At 39.0% G+C, this 20,380-nt stretch overlaps 3 protein-coding genes and 1 long non-coding RNA gene across 13 annotated transcripts; 1 reads left to right on the forward strand and 3 right to left on the reverse strand.

Moving 5' to 3' along the window:
• Positions 1-1,263: 1,263 nt before the first annotated feature.
• On the reverse strand, positions 1,264-3,974 carry LOC124208694 (adhesive plaque matrix protein-like). Of its 5 annotated transcripts, none has more exons than XM_046606557.1 (5): positions 3,840-3,974; positions 2,649-3,119; positions 2,389-2,580; positions 2,251-2,323; positions 1,264-2,181 (listed from the first exon to the last, which is right to left on the reverse strand). In XM_046606557.1, exons 2-5 carry the CDS (start codon positions 2,664-2,666, stop codon positions 1,340-1,342), a joined length of 1,125 nt encoding a protein of 374 aa, XP_046462513.1. In that variant the 5' UTR covers positions 2,667-3,119; positions 3,840-3,974; the 3' UTR covers positions 1,264-1,339. The 5 variants fall into 5 exon arrangements, with proteins under 5 accessions (XP_046462513.1, XP_046462514.1, XP_046462517.1 ...); XM_046606558.1 differs by lacking the exon at positions 3,840-3,974 and adding an exon at positions 3,229-3,531; XM_046606561.1 differs by lacking the exon at positions 3,840-3,974 and having other exon boundaries at positions 1,264-1,576; positions 1,781-2,181.
• Positions 3,975-4,061: 87 nt separating this feature from the next.
• On the forward strand, positions 4,062-6,619 carry LOC124208693 (verrucotoxin subunit beta-like). Of its 4 annotated transcripts, none has more exons than XM_046606556.1 (5): positions 4,062-4,145; positions 4,232-4,368; positions 4,431-4,466; positions 4,525-4,698; positions 4,779-6,619. In XM_046606556.1, exons 4-5 carry the CDS (start codon positions 4,587-4,589, stop codon positions 6,380-6,382), a joined length of 1,716 nt encoding a protein of 571 aa, XP_046462512.1. In that variant the 5' UTR covers positions 4,062-4,145; positions 4,232-4,368; positions 4,431-4,466; positions 4,525-4,586; the 3' UTR covers positions 6,383-6,619. The 4 variants fall into 4 exon arrangements, with proteins under 4 accessions (XP_046462512.1, XP_046462511.1, XP_046462510.1 ...); XM_046606555.1 differs by having other exon boundaries at positions 4,545-4,698; XM_046606554.1 differs by having other exon boundaries at positions 4,431-4,453; positions 4,545-4,698.
• A 3,824-nt stretch (positions 6,620-10,443) lies between these two features.
• On the reverse strand, positions 10,444-11,399 carry LOC124208695. The gene is made up of 4 exons (XR_006880552.1): positions 11,263-11,399; positions 10,801-10,925; positions 10,633-10,721; positions 10,444-10,567 (listed from the first exon to the last, which is right to left on the reverse strand). It is a non-coding gene; the product is annotated as an uncharacterized LOC124208695 (long non-coding RNA).
• Positions 11,400-13,502: 2,103 nt separating this feature from the next.
• Positions 13,503-20,374, reverse strand: LOC124208463 (1-phosphatidylinositol 4,5-bisphosphate phosphodiesterase gamma-1-like). 3 transcript variants are annotated; one of them, XM_046606193.1, is made up of 25 exons: positions 20,254-20,374; positions 19,951-20,101; positions 19,776-19,888; positions 19,249-19,368; positions 18,896-19,181; positions 18,666-18,827; positions 18,289-18,590; positions 17,888-18,213; positions 17,364-17,812; positions 16,936-17,299; positions 16,698-16,857; positions 16,448-16,629; positions 16,192-16,369; positions 16,042-16,128; positions 15,782-15,985; positions 15,454-15,701; positions 15,135-15,390; positions 14,949-15,063; positions 14,721-14,875; positions 14,511-14,652; positions 14,343-14,438; positions 14,221-14,264; positions 13,978-14,088; positions 13,730-13,890; positions 13,503-13,668 (listed from the first exon to the last, which is right to left on the reverse strand). In XM_046606193.1, exons 5-25 carry the CDS (start codon positions 19,098-19,100, stop codon positions 13,533-13,535), a joined length of 4,083 nt encoding a protein of 1,360 aa, XP_046462149.1. In that variant the 5' UTR covers positions 19,101-19,181; positions 19,249-19,368; positions 19,776-19,888; positions 19,951-20,101; positions 20,254-20,374; the 3' UTR covers positions 13,503-13,532. The 3 variants fall into 3 exon arrangements, with proteins under 3 accessions (XP_046462149.1, XP_046462150.1, XP_046462152.1); XM_046606194.1 differs by lacking the exon at positions 19,249-19,368 and having other exon boundaries at positions 18,896-19,120; XM_046606196.1 differs by having other exon boundaries at positions 13,571-13,890.
• Between the last annotated feature and the right edge of the window lie 6 nt (positions 20,375-20,380).

Consider the following 20,380-nt stretch of genomic DNA (forward strand, 5'->3'; position numbering starts at 1 on the left):
GATATGGGAGTGAAAGTATCGTCTGCTTCTGCTGCTGCTGTTGGTCACGTGATGTCATTTTTGCACAAATTTCAAATTTATGGAGAGTACGAAAATAAAAAGATTCGGTTTTAGTTCCGTTATAACTTTCCCTTTGTAAGCATCGCTTTGAGGCACATTGCTGTATAGAAATACAGTTTTCGCATATGCTTTTTCTATTTAATTTTTATTTGCTTCATTATTTTCAAGCGTTGTCGTCACATTAGAAAATATGTTCTTATTCGAATGGTCAAGCTTTCACTTGTTCAAAGCAAATAAATATCATGCACGCGATTTCTTTAATTTCCTACACACTACACTGCACACATTCGTCTCGGTCAAGCCCGTCAGACTTTATATCTGGGTTAGACCCCTAATGGCCACCAGGGGCACTGTAATTTGATTTACAAATTGATCAAGAAGAAGACGTTTTGTCGAACCTAGCTGATAAAACTGAGGAAAAGAGGAGAAAGCTGGTGAGTGGTGATGATCGGGACGATTGGGATCAAGCTAACAGATGTTTCTGACCTATCTATTGGATACTTTATTGCGATGTGTCCAAGTCTGTTGAACCGACTGTTTTCTCCTCTAGTGTCTGTGTTACATAACGATTGTTTACTCAGTTGCATGTGAAATAAAATGTGTTGGTTAAGGTTGACTTCCCAGCTCGTTTAATACCCAACATCTTTTCAGCGTTTTGCGGTTAACATTAGGTTTCTATCCCACATATTCGAGTCAAAATCATACCTTTCTAAACATTTTGTTTTGGTAAAAACCCGGCTCATTATAATTTCAACTGGAAACTGTTTGCTACTTTTTAGCGAATTTTGGCGCGTGCCACTTTCCTCATATTTTCCCTTCAAATGGCGGAATTAAACCAGGACGATTGGAAATTTTGCGAAAAGATAAATGTTTAGAATGCCCTGAAACACTTTGTCAACAGTAAAAGCTCAACTCACTGTATCAATTTTCCAAATTTTAGTTCAACGAGCACTTTATAATCAGTGAGACTGGGAAAACACTGTATTCCCACGGTTACCATAGCTTTTACGATTATCAAAAATAAATATTATTGGGTTATATTACAGGCTAACAGTAAATTGCTTCGGTAAATGAGCGGACCGCTTGGTGTTAATCACTCCACGCAATTTGAATACAATAATTGTCCGGAAATTGCTTTTTTAGCGTTTTGACGCACTGCGACAAAACTAAATGGATTTATTTTGACCAATTGTAAACAACAACTAGTGAATAGAACGACAGAGAAATGATAGAACATTTTTACACAAATGATTCGACGTTTCTGAAAGCACGAATGAATTTAATTTCTCGAAGAGCTTGCTGCGAAGAGATTATCATAAGCATATGAATCGTAGACATCAGGCTTGTACTCGGGAATATCGTAACTCGCTGGAGCCTGTTGATAATAGTTTTGGTAATCCGGCTTGTAATACGGCTTGTACTCCGGCTTGTACTCCGGTTTGAACTCTGAATTGAAATCAAGCGTAAATGGAAGCTTGAAATCAGGCTTGTACTCCGGCTTGTAGCCGGGCTTGTAGTCCGGCTTGTACTCCGGCTTGTAGTCAGGCTTGTAGTCAGGCTTGTAGTCAGGCTTGTAGTCAGGCTTGTAGTCAGGCTTGTAGGCAGGCTTATACTCCGGCTTGTAGTCGGGCTTGTAGTCGGGCTTGTAGTCGGGCTTGTAGTCGGGCTTGTAGTCGGGCTTGTAGTCGGGCTTGTAGTCGGGCTTGTACTCCGGCTTGTACTCCGGCTTGTATTCTGGTTCGTACTCCGGCTTGTAGTCGGGATTGTAGTCGGGCTTGTAGTCCGGCTTGTACTCCGGCTTGTAGTCAGGCTTGTGCTCCGGCTTGTGCTCCGGCTTATAGTCGGGCTTGTACTCCGGGTTGTATTCCGGCTTGTACTCCGGCTTGTACTCCGGCTTGTATTCCGGCTTGTAGTCAGGCTTGTAGTCGGGCTTGTATTCTGGTTGATACTGTGGTTTGTACTCCGGCTTGTACTCTAAATTGAAAGCAGGCTTAAACGGAGGCAGGAAATCAGGCTCGAAATCAGGCTTAAAATCGGGCTTAAAATCAAGTTTAAAATCAGGTTTGAAGTTCGCCTCGTAGTCTGGCTTAAAATCGGGCTTGTAATCCGATGTATAATCGCCTTAATAACAAAGTAATCAAAATTAAAAAAAGAAAGAAGAATATAATCCAATAACAATTCGATAGTTGCCTTTATAGTTTTGCCCATGGTTGTAATCCAAGGCATGTTCACCATGTCCATCATAAGTATCAGCCCATTTGACCTGAAAATAAAATTGGATTAAGCTTTTAAAATTTTTATAGGTTAACTGAATTAGATGGGACTTACCTTGGTGCGGAAATTGTCGTTTTTGTACTGTTGATGACGCGAAACGTGATGGTCGGCATTGCCGCGATTGAATCCAAAATCGTATTCACCTTCCGCTGGGAAATTGGCGTATTGGAAAAATCCTTGTAATTTGTCGAAAGGTACCTCATCCGCCGACGAATTGACCAATAGTCCCACAAGAACCAAACCAGCCTGCATAGTAATAATTCAGTTAAATATTTAAAGAAACTCATTCAACAATTTAAAAAAAGACAATTTACCAAAGAGTAGACGTTCATGGTTGAGGACGTTGTTGCTGGGTGCTGAGGCGAAGTCGGAGAAAAGACTGCGCTGCTGAAATGGTGAGCACCGAAATGTCTTTATATACCCAAGACTGGGGGGAGATAACCGCAGCAACGCTTATAGGCCATTCAGTGTGTAATATTGTCTTCTTCTTCTTTAAAAAAAAATTTCTCTCCCGGCGAAGAGATCGTAAAAACCAGCAATATGTCCGTCTCTCTCCTTGATGGATGTTCCCGCCTCCTTTTTCTTCCTATACACATCGGCTGGTGCTGCACTGATATTATATCCCCGCAGCTATAGGTATTTCTCCGACTCAGCGAAGCAGATGCAATACACACTTGAGTGTGTATAAGGTATATATCTGCTGGTCGAGTTTCACTGTTCTTTTCACTTGCAGAGAAGCCCCGTTGAAATCTTTTCTCTCTTCAGGCGTGTTATGGGACTCCCACCTGCCGAATCAAATAGTTATAATGTGTGATTAGCCGGTTCTGTGTGAAAGAAAATGGTGGCAGTTACAGACAACTTCATCGTGGTGTTAAATAAATAAATAAAGTGGACCTCATCTTTTCTCGTAGCAGAAAATGTTTGGCAGTTAAAAACGAAAAAAGAAACTCGCCGGCCACTCTCTCCTGATGGCATCTGTCATGCGTTGCTTTTTTCTTTTCCTGGATCATGCTGTACTGACTAAAAAAACACCGACTAGGTACGAGCTACGCTATACGTAACATCCCAATTACATTAATAGCGAGTAGACCCATTCAGTCAATGACGTGCATTTCATTCGTCATCGAGAAATTTCCCGGCTCTGTCAACGGACTAATTAAAAGCACCTGGCGTGGTAAAAGGGGGAAAGAAGAGGGTGCCGATCAACAAACAAGGAAAGTGTTTCCAAAAAAAAAAAAAAAAAACCCCTGTGACCAAATTTTCAAGAAATTAATTTAAACCAGAAGAGAAAATGAAATTCATAGATCGTGTGAAACTAAAACGAGTATGTAGGTGGTGGACGTAGAGGAAAAATAAATTTGCGGATCTGCCCGGAAAAACCCACAAACCGCAGGGTATAGATTAATCGGAATCTAACACAGGTTTCGTGAAGGATTGGCTTTCAAGGAAAAGTGAAAAAAAGACAAAACGAAATGTAAACAAAATAACAAGGTAAAATAAATTACCTGATGGAACTAACCATACAGTGCAAACAGGATGTTACATTGGAGATATTTCAACCACTAGAAACCCACCCACTTTTCGCGTCATTCGACTGCGTTGGACTCGAAGCAAGTTGTAATCTACCAGTTGAGTTCAGTTTATTAACATTACTTAATTTCAGAACACTATTATCCTAACCTTCTAAACATTTAAATGCCTTGTTGGAGGACTAAAAAGAAATTATCCTGAACGAGTATGATAGTATTAGGGATCTGAAGTTGACGGACGTGGCTACAAACGCAGGAAGTGATGCGGTTTCTATGGAGACGGTATCACTCCTATTTAATGCTGATTATACTTATCATTGTGAAACGCCAAAACAAGACTTCACAGATTGATTAACCGATTTTCACAGTGGCAGTTGAATCCTGGTCACAGCCGAAGTAAAGTGCGCAGTACAAGAGTGGTGTGGTGAGAACGACGTGTACCAACACGTCCATCTCTTCAGTAAAACAACTTCCAGTGGCCCATTCACTCCTGTTGAGTTTAAAGGTATCACCAATTTTTCACCAAGTTCAAACAGGATGACGCAATTTGTTGATTTTGAAAAATAGATAAGCAGCATTTAAATTTTATGGTAAAAGTTTCAAGTAAAGAAAGATATTTTATTCACTGGTGATCAATTCCAGACGATTTAAATCTCAATAGATATTCGATTTGAATTGTAGGTGCAGCTCACATCACACTGGTAAAAACTAAAACAAGAAAAAATGAACTGTGATACAGATGATATATCTATAAAAGTGTTGGAAATGCATGCGTTGGGCAGAAACTTTAAGTTGGGGACTCTTTACGACGCCCGAACGGACCAGACGGTCCCAGGTATAGACCATTTCATTAATATTACACGTAAAAGCCATTTTTTTTCTAATAGATTTAGCGATTTATGACTGCAATTTCAGGCTACACTTTGTGGAAAGATGAGGATTTGCAGACTATCAACACCACGCGCAATGAAGGTAAAAGTTTCTCGATGATCGCCTCGGACAAGTTGACGGAAAAATTCGGAAACCTCGATATCAACGGTTCATTGAAAATCAGTGTCCTGCTGGGCATGGTGGAGCCCAAAGGATCGGCGGTTTATCTCAACCAGAAGAAAAGTCATTTCCGCGAGTCTAGCACCCACGTCATATGTCAGTACCGGACGGCAATCAAGGAGCTTACCATGAACCAATTGGATGAAGGAAAGATTCGTTTTCCAGACATTGCCAGGACGGGAAACAACGGAACGGCAACCCACGTCGTGACCAAAATCCAGTACGGTGCCAACGTCACGTTTACTTTCACCAAACGTTTTGAAAGTGACGAGGACGAGCAGAAAGTTAGTGGCGAGCTCAACATCCGTGCCAACAAGCTCATAAACGCACTCAATGCAATGGTGTCCGATGTCAATGCAAAGAGTTCAGGAACGAGCAGCAGGAATGAAAATGACATCGAGTGTCACTTTCAAGCCGATTTTCAACTACCCCAAAATGTCAAAACGCCAACGACGTACGAAGAAGCCATCGAGTTCGCCAGACAGTTAATCCAAGCTTCATCCCAATCGATGACCAAAGACGCCACAGACGGAAACCAGCCCCTTGGAGTGCCCATCGCTGTGTGGCTCTACCCGTTGAGGTTGATGAAAGTGGGCGAAAGCGCACCGGCCATTCAATGCGAAATTGGTGTTGCGCAAACATCGGAATGCGTTCGGATTATGCAAGAATACCAAGAGGTGGAAGATTTGCTGCACTACTTGCTGAGAGACCCTCTGGCGCAGCAAATGAAGCCATTTCAAAAGAAGCTTCAACACTTCCAGCAATATCTAACATCGCTGCGTGACCAGCTCAAAAAGATGCTGAGAAAAATGGTCGTCGACATTCGCAGCGGCAAGAATACACTGGACCTTCTCAGGCAAGTGCTGGATAGCAAAACGAATGACCAATTTCATTACTTAATCAATACGAATCACCTGAGTCAATGGCTGAAGCAAAAGCACGAGGAACTGTGCGCTGTCAAGCGGTTTCAAGATGAAGTGAAAGAAAAAATAGGACAAGATCAGAGCAAAGTTCTTTTCTTCCCTTCGCCGGAAAGGCTGCAAGAGCAATTCACAAAATACCCAGTGGTTTACGGATTCGAATTCGCATTCTCATCGTTAGCTAGAAACGAAACATTTTTGGAAGAACTCAGGAAACAGACTCTGCACACGGATGGCATCAATGAAGACTCTAAAATTTCTGAGAATGATGAGCTCTGGTGTAGGAACAGAGACATCATGAAACGGATCGATAAGGAAATTAACGATTTCGCCGGACTAGTCGAAGAAAAATCCAATGACGAGAGATACGCCTTTGCCTTGACGGCACCTGAAGAATACAGTGAAACTTGCGCGTTACATTCTTCGATAATTATTTACCTCAAGCAGAAAAAGTTGATTGCGGGCGATGCCGAACATTCAAGCATTTTTAATCGTTTCGAAGAAGATAGGATCGAAGATGTTCTTGAAATGTTGCAATTGTATGAATAGCATTTCTTCGGAGGTATTTCCCGGTTAAGAACTCAAAGTGCAGAGCGACAAATATCAAAAAGTGCAAATCAATTTGACCTTGACTGGCAGTTTTTTAAATACTGTGATTTTATCTAATGTTTCTTAAAATAATTTTCATCTTTTTCTCTGTAGGTCATGATATTATATTTCTGACTTTTTTAAAAAATGTTAAAATCAAACTTTGAATATAATCGTTGTCATTCAAAAATTAAAATTCAAAATCAAGTTTTTTTTTCATTACTAAATCAGTACTGGAATGACCTGCAAAACTCAAATCTATCAAGAGTAAAAAATCAGGAAAATCCATCCAACTTAAAGTGGTATTTGACTAATATTTTAAATAAATGGTCGTTATTGTTTCCTTAAAATAAAACAATTCGACACACAACATTTTCAAGAGCTAATTGGACATGATTCAAAGCCAAATCACTCCATTTCCACGAGACGAGAATTGCGCTTGTGAGAATTCAATATTACACTTTGTTAACAAAAAGAGGGTGAATGACGCCGGCCTAACAAACACTCACTTGCATCTTAAAGTCCCATCGTCGAGAAGTGGCGAAACATTTCTAGGAATAAAAAGCTCCTTATTTTAATGATGACTTTAAATGACATCACACCTTTTGACAAAGGGCACAAATGTCAAAGGAAATGGGATAGAGATCGAAACGTCGGTAACATCATATGGTCATTACAAACAACAGAACCTACGTGCCTAAGAAGACAAGGGGGCAGCCGCTAAGTAAATGCGCAAAGAAAAATACGGTAGGCTTACCTCAATCAGAAAGGTAGGGCCCACGTTGATTTTTTCCGCCATCAGTTCTTTGCTCGGACTGGGAAGGTAAGAAGATGCCGGCCTTGAAGCGTCGATAAACGCTGTAACAGCGTGGGCAGTCATTCAAAAAAACGAATGTGGTAAGAGAACGAGACCTGAAAAGGACAGCGACTCAAATACAAAATTTAAATAATAAATTTTTCTAACTAGAATATTGATATTGAACGCAACCCACTTGGAACACCAACATGTGCGCACCGCCGGTCACGGGCCGCACCGGTCACTAGTGAAAAAATTAATCAGCCAGCAGTAGAAGTCCCCACTGTTGGATCTGAGGCCATCTTTACTAACAAATAAATATTCGACTACCGATTCATTCCGTTTTTTAAGTCTCCGTTAGCTATTGGTGAAAAAGGAGGGACGAAAGTGGTTTTTATCTCTGAATGTATGACCGAACCGTAAATATTTTTTCATAATGATGATATCACCTTTCTAACTCTCCAGGATTATCGGTCGACATGTTGAGTCACCAGCAACCAGCGCTTGCTCTCCAGGAATCCAAGGAAGCTCATTCGCAGGATCTTCATTTTCACAAGATTTTGTTATAAAAGAAAACACAGTAGTTGAAATAAAGAATTAAACGTTAATCCACTGTGCGATGTCTATAGTAATATCAGCTACGGTATATGGAACACATAAAACTTAAATCTATAGAGATAAGTTTAGAGCCTACCTTGTAAGTGAAGTCATTCCTCCCACATGCAGCAACGCGTCGCATCATGGCGAAGTGAAGACCTGTGTCACCAGGTGTCGATCCGCAGACAAAATTTCGGATTCGATGCCTTTCCGTAACACTGATGAAAACGTGATGATGAATTTACGACAAATAAACTGAATCTGAAAAAAAAATGACAACAAATAGTGAGAAGAATTAGATTTACTTCGACTGTGCAGTATTTCAAATCTTGCAAAATGTTGTTGGAGTTCGACTATTTTTCGGGGTGAAACCCTCTTTCAGAAATAATAGGTATTTTCACCGCGAAACTAAGAGCAGTTTTTAAAAGATCGGTAACAAGCATCAGCTTTGTCGTCATCGTTCTATTGCGGTATCCCTACAGTCGAAAACATTAACTAAAAATTTTAAAAAGAATTAAATAAGATGATGGTATTATAAAATAAAAACCAGAATGTATGGAAGATCATCCCTTCCTCTACCTCAAAACTAATAGTTCACTTGCCTCCGTCTTCTTGGTCAGCAGAAGAAAGACATCTGGGACGTGACGTGATTCTCGAAAGGCCAAAAACATATACTGAAAGATGAAGACAAGCTAATTAATTATATTGACTCCTGCTGACGTACTGCTGCTCGATATTCTCAAACCACACAACTTCCCAAACCACACACATCCCGAGAACTGACCGGATTAAGCAATAAAAGTTCAATGAAAGAGGATATGAATACATCTGTAGTATTCAAGGAGAGAAAAAGTACATGCTTACACAGCTCAATACACATAAAAAGGAAGATATAAAGAATCGCCAACGAATTAACAAATGAAAAACAAGGGAATTTCGGACAAAGCGCTGACAATTATTTGACTGGTGTCGCCGAATAAACACTTGTACAGAAAAAGGAAGCATTACACAAGGAACACGGAGCTTCTGAATAACTTGAGCACAACAGCAGGCAAGAAGAAACACAACCTGCACAGAACAATTCTTCGGACACTTCAAACTGCTCTTGAAATTCCTCAATGCACGCCTAATTGCGTAATCGGGATGGATGCATTGGTTGACTTTAAGAACTACATTGAAAACTTGTAGTGCCGTTCGCCCAAAGGAATTTATTAAACGTGGAAATTAACACGAGTTCAAGAAAGCTTGTACGACTGATGTGAACAATTTCGACCTGCAATTGTCTCAATCAACCCGATCTCTCCACCGAGCAAGTTCGCATTCGTTTATCGCAAACAAACGAAGGGCACTTCTTCCGTCGTTGTCCAGGGAGTTTGGATCCGCCCCTGCATCCAGCAGCAATAGAATTACTTTGAAGATTGAAGTCGGTGTGCAAGGAACTGCACACGCTTTCAGTAAGAGCTGGGAGTTTTCTGTAGTCCATCTGTTATGGGTGAAGACGCTGAGCGCGAGTAGATTCTCTACAAGGATATTCTCTTGTGCTGACATGCTATCCATTTCATAAATTGATTGAAGAAGGCATTTGATGAGAAAAGACAGCTGCGATACTCCCTCCTCTCGAAGTCATTTTGGATTCTTCGCTTGGACAATAGTGATTGTAGAATTTTACCAAGAAGTTGCACGTGAAGTCCATGCAAACGTAGAGGCTTTCAATCTTCAAAAACGTGCCAGGTTTGTTGAGAATTGGAACACTATAGAAATGAAAGAACAGATTAAATAAAATTTACATGCAAGTAAAGAAATAAAACTTTACTGTTGGTATGGAAGTTCTTGTTGTTGGAATGTTTTTAACATTTGGAAGTTTCTACGTTTGCTTGGATTTCATGTGCAACTTCTTGGGAAAATTCTACAATCACTATTGTCCAAGCGAAGAATCCAAAATGACTTCGAGAGGAGGGAGTATCGCAGCTGTCTTTTCTCATCAAATGCCTTCTTCAATCAATTTATGAAATGGATAGCCTGTCAGCACAAGAGAATATCCTTGTAGAGAATCTACTCGCGCTCAGCCTCTCCACCCATAACAGATGGACTACAGAAAACCCCCAGCTCTTACTGAAAGCGTGTGCAGTTCCTTGCACACCGACTTCAATCTTCAAAGTAATTCTATTGCTGCTGGATGCAGGGGCGGATCCAAACTCCCTGGACAACGACGGAAGAAGTGCCCTTCATTTGCTTGCGATAAACGAATGCGCACTTGCTCCGTGGAGAGATCGGGTTGATTGGGATAATTGCAGATCGAAATTGTTCACATCAGTCGTACAAGCTTTCTTGAACTCGTGTTAATTTCCACGTTTAATAAATTCCTTTGGGCGAACGGCACTACAAGTTGTCAATGTAGTTCTTGAAGTCAACCAATGCATCCATCCCGATTACGCATTTAGGCGTGCATTGAGGAATTTCAAGAGCAGTTTGAAGTGTCCGAAGAATTTTTCTGCGCAGGTTGTGTTTTTTCTTGCCTGCTGTTGTGCTCAAGTTATTCAGAAGCTCCGTGTTCCTTGTGTAATTCTTCCTTTATCTGTACAAGTGTTTATTCGGCGACACCAGTCAAATAATTGCCAGCGCTTTGTCCAAAATTCCCTTGTTTTTCATTTGCTACTTGGTTGGCGATTCTTTATCAACTTCCTTCTGATGTGTATAGAGTTGAGTAAGCATGTGCTTTTTCTCTCCTGGAGTCCTACAGATATGTCGAAACCCTGTTTCATAGAATTTGTGTTGTATAATTTGACAAGATTGTTACAATAATGGTAAAAGAACTTACATGGAAATCAGTGAAGACAACATTGTGATTCGCAAACTAATCAAGCCCAAAGGAGACAAATCCCATCATGAAGCACGAGTTTAAAAATTCTAGAAATAAGAAAGCAGATTAGAAAAATGGTTTACACACCAGTAAAGAAATCAAACTCTAGTGATAGGTTATTCTTACATTTTGTGTAGATTAGATACAAAAATTCTATGTGAAGGTCTGAGGGAGCGCTGAAACTTTTCCAGTTTGGTGATCTGACTTGACGGACATGGATTCTTTATAAAAAACATTCACGGGTTGATAGGCTGAAATGAGAAACCAGTATTTCATCAAAATGAGACAATAAAGTAATTAACTGCATCAACAAAGTAGCAAACCAATGATAGTCAAATAACAACTAAACAAAAATATATTGCCAGTGTCGAAACACAAATTTAGTAGTTTTATCTTTTCTAAATGATTGCCAATTGGGCCTCCATTGTTCATTGTCTATACAACCAAATTATTTAAAGTGTTTTTAGAATAATTTTCAAGTTTTCAATTCTCTCATGGAGCAATAAAATGAAAGATACTCTTATCAATTTATCATGCTAACAAAGAAGAACAAAAAAATAACCAAATGCAAAAAGAGTGAATTTATACCAATTGTCTTCATAGAGAATTTCTAGTGTAGGCAAAGTGGCAAACTAAGAAATTTACTTCCACTTGCTTCTTGCATGCACTTCCAAGCACCAAATGGAATGGAGACTGCCCGGAGTGCTCGACGCCCCGAGCCCCCGACTGGCAAGTGTCAAGCAGGAACCAGGAAGCAGCCATTGATGCAAGTTTCAGTGACACCTGGTGGCTGAATTCGAGGCCTTTCTAATTCGATTTATTTTTTAATTCTAAATGAAATACGATATAATGTTGATAGACGTTTAATCGAGAGTGAATAACTATGGGGGAAAATAAATAAGAATGCGTATATTTACTTTTATAAATAGGAACTTAACGAATCTTTAGTTGCCGACTGAAAGTGCCGCAAGGCGAAAGTGCTTGTGCTACACGCAGCGATTTCCATGTGTGTCAGAGAAAAGATGTGTGGTATTATTTATCAAACTATAAGGAAGTTGCATGACGATTATTACTTAACAAATTGTCAGTATAAGTACGATACATTTTTATTACACAAGAAAATAATATAAAGTATATAAAGCGCCCATGGTTTATTGGTGTAATGGTTAAAGGCATCTTGAAATTTGAATACCTGTTGGCGGCAATGCGTTGCTTTTTTTATTTTCCTGGGTCGTGCTGTACTGACTTAAAAAAACGCCGACTAGGTACGAGCTACGCTATACGTATCGCAATTACATTAATAGCGAGTAGACCCATTCAGTCACTGACGTGCAATCGAGAAATTTCCCGGCTCTGCCAACGGACTAATTAAAAGCACCTGGCGTGGTAAAAGGGGGAAAGAAGAGGGTGCCGATCAACAAACAAGGAAAGTGTTTCCAAAAAAAAAAAAAAAAAACCCTGTGACCAAATTTTCAAGAAATTAATTTAAACCAGAAGAGAAAATGAAATTCATAGATCGTGTGAAACTAAACGAGTATGTAGGTGGTGGCAGAGGACAAATAAATTTGCGGATCTGCCCGAAAAAACCCACAAACCACAAGGTATAGGTTAATCGGAATCTAACACAGGTTTCGTGAAGGGTTTGCTTTTAAGGAAAAGTAACAAACAACAAAACTTAATGTAAACAAAATAACTAAGGTGAAATAAATTACTTTGTGCAACTAACCATAGGCATATAGTGAAAAATAACAGGATGTTATATTCGAGGTTATGACCCGAAATCGTTCGCGTCAATCGATTGCGTTTTAAGACTCAATGGCGTTGAGGCAGGTTGTAAAAGTTCTTTTAATCTACTAGTTGAGTTCAATTAATGGTTTGGCCAGTTCCGGTCACTTCATTGATGACACACTTTAAGTTTGAACTTATTCTGATAAAGAAGTCAACCAAAGTACTGATTCCATCACATCTGTAGCACACTAGCACCACTGAATAAAATTAAAGTGGGGATGTATGGGTGAGTGGTCTAGAGCGTCAAAGCTTCAATGAGGAAGTAATGAGGTTCTGGGATCAAATCCCTGCTGAACTCGGCATAACCGGGGTGTATGCACTGATTGATTTCCAGTACAATGTCAAACACTTCTAACGCCGTTCGCCTGAAAGAATCAATCAAGTTTGAACGAAAACCTAAGTTCAAGAATTCTTTCACGACAGATGTGAATCTGCGGTGGGGGTAAAACAATAAGGGGGGGAGGGAGGGAAGTAAGGGCGTCGTTTTGAATTCCTGACGACAATTCTTGCTACCTGGTGAATGTGTCACTCGCTCTCGTAAGAAAAGCTAAAAAAAACTTTTTAAAAGTGCACAAAATACTTGATCGGATGCCAATATTTTCCCTCCCACTTAAAGTATTGACAATTATTTAAGCAGCCTAACTTATAAAAAATATGTTCCACGCTAGGCCCGAAATGAATCTACAATTTTTATATCCATATTAATTTATAACATCAACAGAGAACAGACCATTCGATATCGCATTTAAATCAGTCAATTTTGATATTTTGTTTTATATTAGCTTTCTTCATTTTTTGTAGTAATTTGAGACTTGCCGCTCGTGACGCGATGAACTCGTCAGGAATTCGAGGGGGCCTTTTTCAATATTTCAACATGTAAAATAGTTCATTTTCATTAGTAATGGACAATGATTGAGTAGAAAAAAAAAACAAGTTTGTAATTTGAACATGCAGTATTGTTTACTTCTTTATTATTTTTCGAAGTCAATTTTCTTTCACGTTATGGACTTGCAGAAAGTGTAAAATTTAGCTAATTCAGTCTTCAGTGGTTAGTGAAATATTATAAAAACTTAATTTGACCGGTGTGAATGGAAATGAATAACAGAACTACAACTACCGTCATAAGTGTAATTATTCAGGCCTGAAATTTTTTTCGAAAGAACTGTTACAAAATACAACCAAGAACGGTTCAGAAAGTGAAGTTGACTAGAAAAAATAGGGCGGGGTTAGCGTTAATCGCTTTATTTTTAAAATCTCCTATTATTACCTGAATTCGGTTCCATGGAATTCAGTACGAGCTTCTTTCACTGCAGGTTCGATCTCCCCTATTTCAGCTTCAGACTTTTGGGTTTGTAATTCGCAGAATCTGATTGTTTTCTCCTTTTGCAGCAGCTTCGAATAGCCAGTGTTGAGAAGTTTATGTTTCTCCTGCGATATTATTTTTTCAATGTTAGTTTCTATAGTCAGCTTTGGGTGGGTTTTAAATATTTTCGTAGCTAGTTTACAAAATAATACCTGTTCCGGTTTGTTGTAATCTAGGAAAATTAGGAGGGAAGACATTTCTAGTAGGTCGTTAAAGTCGTTATTTAACGGAACGCTTCGAAATCCTCGACGAATGCACGACAGCTAAGTAAATATTTCAAGAGTAATTCAATAAATAACCAAAGAATCAAAGTTAATTTTCACTTTCACGTTGACTAAAAAGTTTCATGTAAAAAATTCGTCATGAAAAGAAATTGCAGTGAAAGTTTGAATTACCGGATATGTGGCTTGCGCTATGAAGCGGGAATCGCTAAAACTATCTAAAGGAAAAAAAATCCATTTGAAATTAATATGGGTTGATACAATACATCGATTAACCAAAGTCTATAGAAATATACCGCTGTCATAGACGACAAACCGTAAAAAGGCTAGTGATGGGCGCGAAACATGAAATTGGAAAGATTCGTCCCAAAATGGATTAAAACCATTATCGGCTGTAACCACAAATAAATTTAAAGATAGACAGTAATACTTAATCATTATGCGCATTAACTCTCTTATCTTACTTATGGTCTTTGTGGTGTGCTTATTGCTGCTCTTCATATCTTCATCACAGCCGATTATCTCAATCTCGACAAATGGACTAACTACTCCTAAGCTGGTGGTGAGGCCGTTTGGACGGTAGATGAGGTGACGGGCAGAGATGATCTAAATTTTTGAGAAAATTTTTGTTAATTTTTAGCAGAGCAATTGAAAATCATAATTGAATTCCATACCATCACGACGAATGAAACTGCAGTTTCATCAGTCAGTGAACAAACGGAAGACGGTTTGTAGTCACTAGAATACTCCCGCAAGTAACTCGGCTTTAAAACATATCCACATTTTCCATTTTGCAGAAACTTGGCTTCGTTTAACTGCATACTTCTGTCTGTTGATATTAAATAAATTTCATTCTTTAACACGAATACAACTAAGTTAATTATTTAAGTTCTCTGTAATACCGGGTGTTTGATAATTTAAAGCCACAAGCTGAGAGCCGACATTCCAAAAAGGAACTGGGTTGTAATTGCTAGAATCTATCCTTTTACCGGCCGGATAGATGCGGCTTAGCATCACCTATACACACAGTAGAATAAAGAAAATTTTAAGTTAATGAATGGAAAAACGTGAATTAATGCTGAAAATACCTGATGATACCAGAGAAAGAATTGGTACTCTTGTTGAGTCATCAGCTTTTCTGGTTCGCAGAAGGACGACATTTCACAAGGGTTTCGACCCTTGCTAAGGATACGTTCTTGATTGAAATGCGTAGCCTGGCAGTAGACGATGATATCGGAGAGTCCTTTAACAATGCTGTATTTATTTTCGACTTCGCTGAACTGGATCGTATCATTGTTCTCTTGCTCATCAAACGGTGGTTCCGTTTCACATCCGCTTGCGTTCCTTGGTAAAAGAAATAACAATTAGATCCTTGATAACTTGTTCTTTAGCTATCCTATTATTTACCTGATAGCATTAGCCCAGTTTAAAGCATTTTCTCTGGATTCCACACCTAGTTCGATTTTTTCTGTTTCGGATGCTAATTTTACGAGCACTATCCACCTCGGTATTACTCCACCCTCAACTGTTTGCTGCTCAGACTCCGACGACCCATGAATCGTTGACTGGCGCACTTTCAACAACTCCACTGTTGCCCCCGTCATATCGAAGAAAGCGTCTTTTTTCTGTAAGCCTTTGGTTATGCCAACTGCGGACTTTTTAAACAAGCAAACATTATTCAAAGCTCAAATTTAGCATTAATAACAACTAGTATTGAATTGTTAATTCAATTTACATTTTCTTCTTCGTGTCGTATTCCTTCGTCGTAGTCGATTTCTTCCGTATAAGAAGCCATGAAGAGGCACTGATATTTTTTCCCATAGTCCCCTCGCCACCAATCAGTGTCCACCTTCTTCACGTTTTTGATAATGGCGTCTTTAGGGAAACTGAGCTCATCTTTCCTTCGAGCATTGTAACTCTGCAGAGTTTTCACTGATATCTATTGATAAATTGAAAAATTATAAACTGGTTTAAGTTTTCTTTTAATGGCAATACCCTCATGGATTCCATCAAAGCTGTGCAATCAATGTAATTAGAAGGATCTTCTGGTGAACACGAAATCGCTATTTCAGCTTGGGGATTCTGTGTTACAAATAAATGGCATTCAGTTGACAAGTGATTCACATTAATACTGAATTATATTACCTTTTCATAATGGCGGATCGCCTCTTCCGTCACTGGTAAACGAAGATGAACTTGCTTGTAAAGTGGGTTCTTTTCGTAGTGGCTTATCAAGGCGACAAGGCTAACAAACTGGGCTCTTCCAATCATGAATAGACGACCATCTTGCTTGATACGGCAGTGTTTTATCTCCGTTTCAGTCCTGAATTTACTCAACAGCAAATACAGACAATTAAATATTTTAATTTTGGAAAATACAGTATCTTTAATCATTTCTAACCTGAATGAGATAGTAAACAGGTCCGGATCGTTATCGCTGGATCTAACGAGAAATGCACCGGATATTGGAATCTTGCGAAGTAACTCGACAGCTTCCGCCTGTCCAATATTTGGGTGGAACCAGTTTTTCCCCACGTGAGTACGGAAATGAGGAACGGGTTTGTCGAAATAAACTTTGAAATTCTGATGGAGCGATTAAATTTTACAGTAAGTATTAGTGGAGCAAAAAGGTAATAGAGGCATTCACTTACTGGAGCTTCATATGGATTAGTTTTGTAATAATCGACTAAACTACACAAACTGTCGAAAAAAGGTCCACCATTCTTTAACTGAAAATCTTTCTTCCGTTTCCCAGTTTGACTAGTAACTACTCTACTCTTGATGCGGATGTTCTCGACTTTGGATTTGTACCTGGAGCAACGTAATGGGTTATTCGTGCGGCACATAATAGCCCCATCAATAATTTATCAGAAGAAAAATTGTCATTACCAAAATGATATTGTATAGTCTCCGATTAGATTGCCACTGTTGCGGACTAGGAAAGTTCCATAGCCTAGTTTGGGTCCGTACTCTTCCAAAAGTTCTTTTGCCTTGAACTTTCCACCTTCCATATGACCGTGAAACCAGACCTCACTATAATGCAGCTCGTATTCCACAACATCATCCGGTATCTGCTGGTAAACGTAATTCACTTCCCCATCATCCTCTTCCTCTTCGTCCGGCTCGCTTCCTTTACACTGGAATTTCATGTAGAACATTTTGGTGTCGTTGAACACGACGAAATACGAGACCCAATCAGCACTCGCCTTATCTCTCATATACAGAACGCCGGTCATTTTCCTCAAATTTTCATCTGTTTTTACAATTAAACACTGATAAAATTATTATTATTTTACTTTAAACTTTTAAATTCTTACCATTTTTAGGAGAAACAGATGGCGAAGTACAAGTACCGGAATTTTCGGGTAGCTTTTTATTCTTGATGATAATCTTCCCCTGCAAATCCTGAGGTGACGGCAGCATTCTCACGTCATCCAGTTCGATTGGACTCTTGAGCAACATAGAACCAAACACCTCTTCATAAATCTCGACCATTTTCAATTGCTGCGGCAGCGAACAGTGGTTCTCGATGGACAAGATGACTGGGAAAGATGAAGTGACAAAAGCGTATTCCTTGATCGTCTTCACAACTTCTAGAAAACTGATTTTTGACGTCAAAGTCATCCCGAGTAAACCGTGGTAGATTAACGGTGTTCCGTCCGGACCGTCCCAACAATCCAGTTCGACGCAGCGACAGCCTTGCATTAGACATCTGGCGTAAGCCTCGCAACTTGAAGGGCTTTTCAGCTGGTCACCAGTTAAATACCTTAATTCATTTTTAAAAAAAATAACAGGATCAGTTATCAGGGAAATGATTCAGTTATTAAATTTCTGCACTCACGTATTATGGGAAGAGGCGATCCAATAACTAGATAAAGGTTGCGTCATATCCTGATTGACAGTCTTGTGTTGAGGATCGAAGAGTTCGTTGTGATGTGAAAACAGGTAATTAATGAACTCTTTATCACAAAAAAATCCTTTCTCGTAATCTTGATCGAAATTATTCTGCCGTGGATCTCTGGTAAAATCTCTCATGAAGTTGGCTATCAATAGATCGCTGTCCTTAAAGGCTTCGCTGTCACCCTGTTGCGCAAGGAATGCCTTGAAGTTTGAAAGAGTGATCGTATTTTCTTCAGAAGAATATTTGGAAAAGAAGGAATCGAAAATCTGCAAAGTAGAAATGCAATGGCGAGTTAGAAAATAGGCGAAAGTATTATGCATGACAGAATTCAAGCATTTCACCTTTTCATCGTAGGTAAGTAGATTGCAGAGAGATGCGAACTCGTCGAACGATAATTCGCCAACACTCCGATTGTTGACTTCGCTGAAAATTTCTTGGAGCCGAGTCTTGGGGATTTGACAGTTGACTTGCGGCAAAAAGGCTCTGATATCCTTCACATTGACGTTCTCTTTCTCGGAAGTCATGCGGTAAAATTCCTTCCATAACCAACGTTCCATCCGCACCGGGTAGGAAGCATTGATAGTGTCGTGAGTCAGACTACGTAATCCCTTCACCCAATCGTCGCGCTCCTTTTCGGATTTGGCTGTCATGTTAGTATTTTAATATCAGTGTGTCGTATTCTGAATAAAAAAAGAGTTTTAGATTTTAGACAACTTACCACAGATAGAAAGGGTTTTCATATTAAATTCGCGCGTGTAGCAAATGACAAAGCATCGAGCCTCTTCGAGTTCTTCAGTCTTGACGATTTGCAATTTTGACAGCAGCTCAAAGTTGCTGGAATTTTTTCCACTTCTGATTTCTTTGACATCTCTTAAATCAACTGGTTGACAAAAGACGAATTGATTAATTATGAAACGGAATTTTAACAGGAAAATATGAATTTTGTACTTATTCCTTCGTAGGTCTTCTTTTGGATCATTCCCAGTTTGTTCCAGACAATTTGACGGGACCATCTCTTGACGGACAGATGCCTTTTTTCAGGAGCTTGCTTATTAAAAATTTTCAAGACATCCGTGCCAATCTCGAACTGAGAAATAGTTTTCTCCAGATCATAGAACGAGTCAGCATCACTGAAGTCGTTAAAAGTCACCATGGTACTAAACGATTTGGTTTCTGGGTTTCAAGAAATCACAAAGGAAGAACAGGTTATGACAAATTTCCTGATGATTCACTTCTGATATGAGAGAAATGTGGGTATAAAATGCTGGAAACCATTATGAACCACTAACTTCTTTATCAACCTGAATTTCCGCTCATTTTAAAAATGCCAAGGTTAGAAAAGAAAATGCAGGACGTCAGCCCACCAACATTCGTCCGGTCTTTGGTCGCAGTTAAATTATTCCAATTATAGTAGCAAAAGCCTAAACATTTATAGAAACATTTTGATTCTTAAGACAGTTTCCAAGTGCAAAATATTCGTCAATAGTTAAAAAATTCAGAAGATTAAACATTCTATATCGACGCTTTCCTAATTTTTAAAATTAATTGACACGAAAAAAAACTATATTTTACGGAAAATTCATTTCAGCATAAAAGTGCCCACTTGTCCGCTGATCCTATTTACATTTACAATTTCCTCGTTGCCCGGATGATCTCCCTGACTACGGCGCTTGGCGAAGCTAAAAGCTTTTAAATTTCATGGACATGTTTATAGCAATGGATAAGACTCCCTTTGTCACATCAAATCTTTTAATTTTGTCTCGTGCACAAATTAATCCTTACAAATTATAAACCACAGATAATAAAAATTTGAAAAGTTTTATCTTACCGGAATCAGCACGTGTTTGCGGTGTGAAAAGATACCACTCGAACAAATTTTCTGTAAAAGAGTTTGGGCATTGGGATGGAAGGGGAAGACTATGCCTTCTGATGATTGTTTGCCTGTATCAGAATAGAATTACTTGAAATTTCACAATAAATAATTTTTTAAAAACTTGATTAACCCTCTTGAGCGGGGAAAGGTGAAACGAAATACGCCATTCCATGTTGCACTATTTTAATTCCAAGTTCCAAGCTGTTTGGAAAAAAGGGGTCAAAAAATAATTATTCTTGTCTATAAAGTTAGGCGCCCTTTCTAGAAGCAGGATCGTTAACCTAGGAAAAACCAAAATGGATAGTGATACAGTAAACCAAAAAAGTAATCAAATATTCTACTTTGCAAACTTGTGATTACGGCACTTGATCATTTGTTATCTGTTCTAGTAGTACCATTTAGACTTGAGAATAACTTAGTAAATGTCTATTACCTTATTAGGTGAAGCAGCTGAAGCACAATGGAATTTTTCAATCGCCATTCACGGTACGTATTGAGGAATCAAGATCCTGAAAAAAAAATAACATTGCGCCACTTCCTAATGTTAGTTAATTAATCCG

Source organism: Daphnia pulex, chromosome 12, assembly GCF_021134715.1.
Source record: "Daphnia pulex isolate KAP4 chromosome 12, ASM2113471v1".
NCBI classification, from domain to species: Eukaryota; Metazoa; Arthropoda; class Branchiopoda; order Diplostraca; family Daphniidae; genus Daphnia; species Daphnia pulex.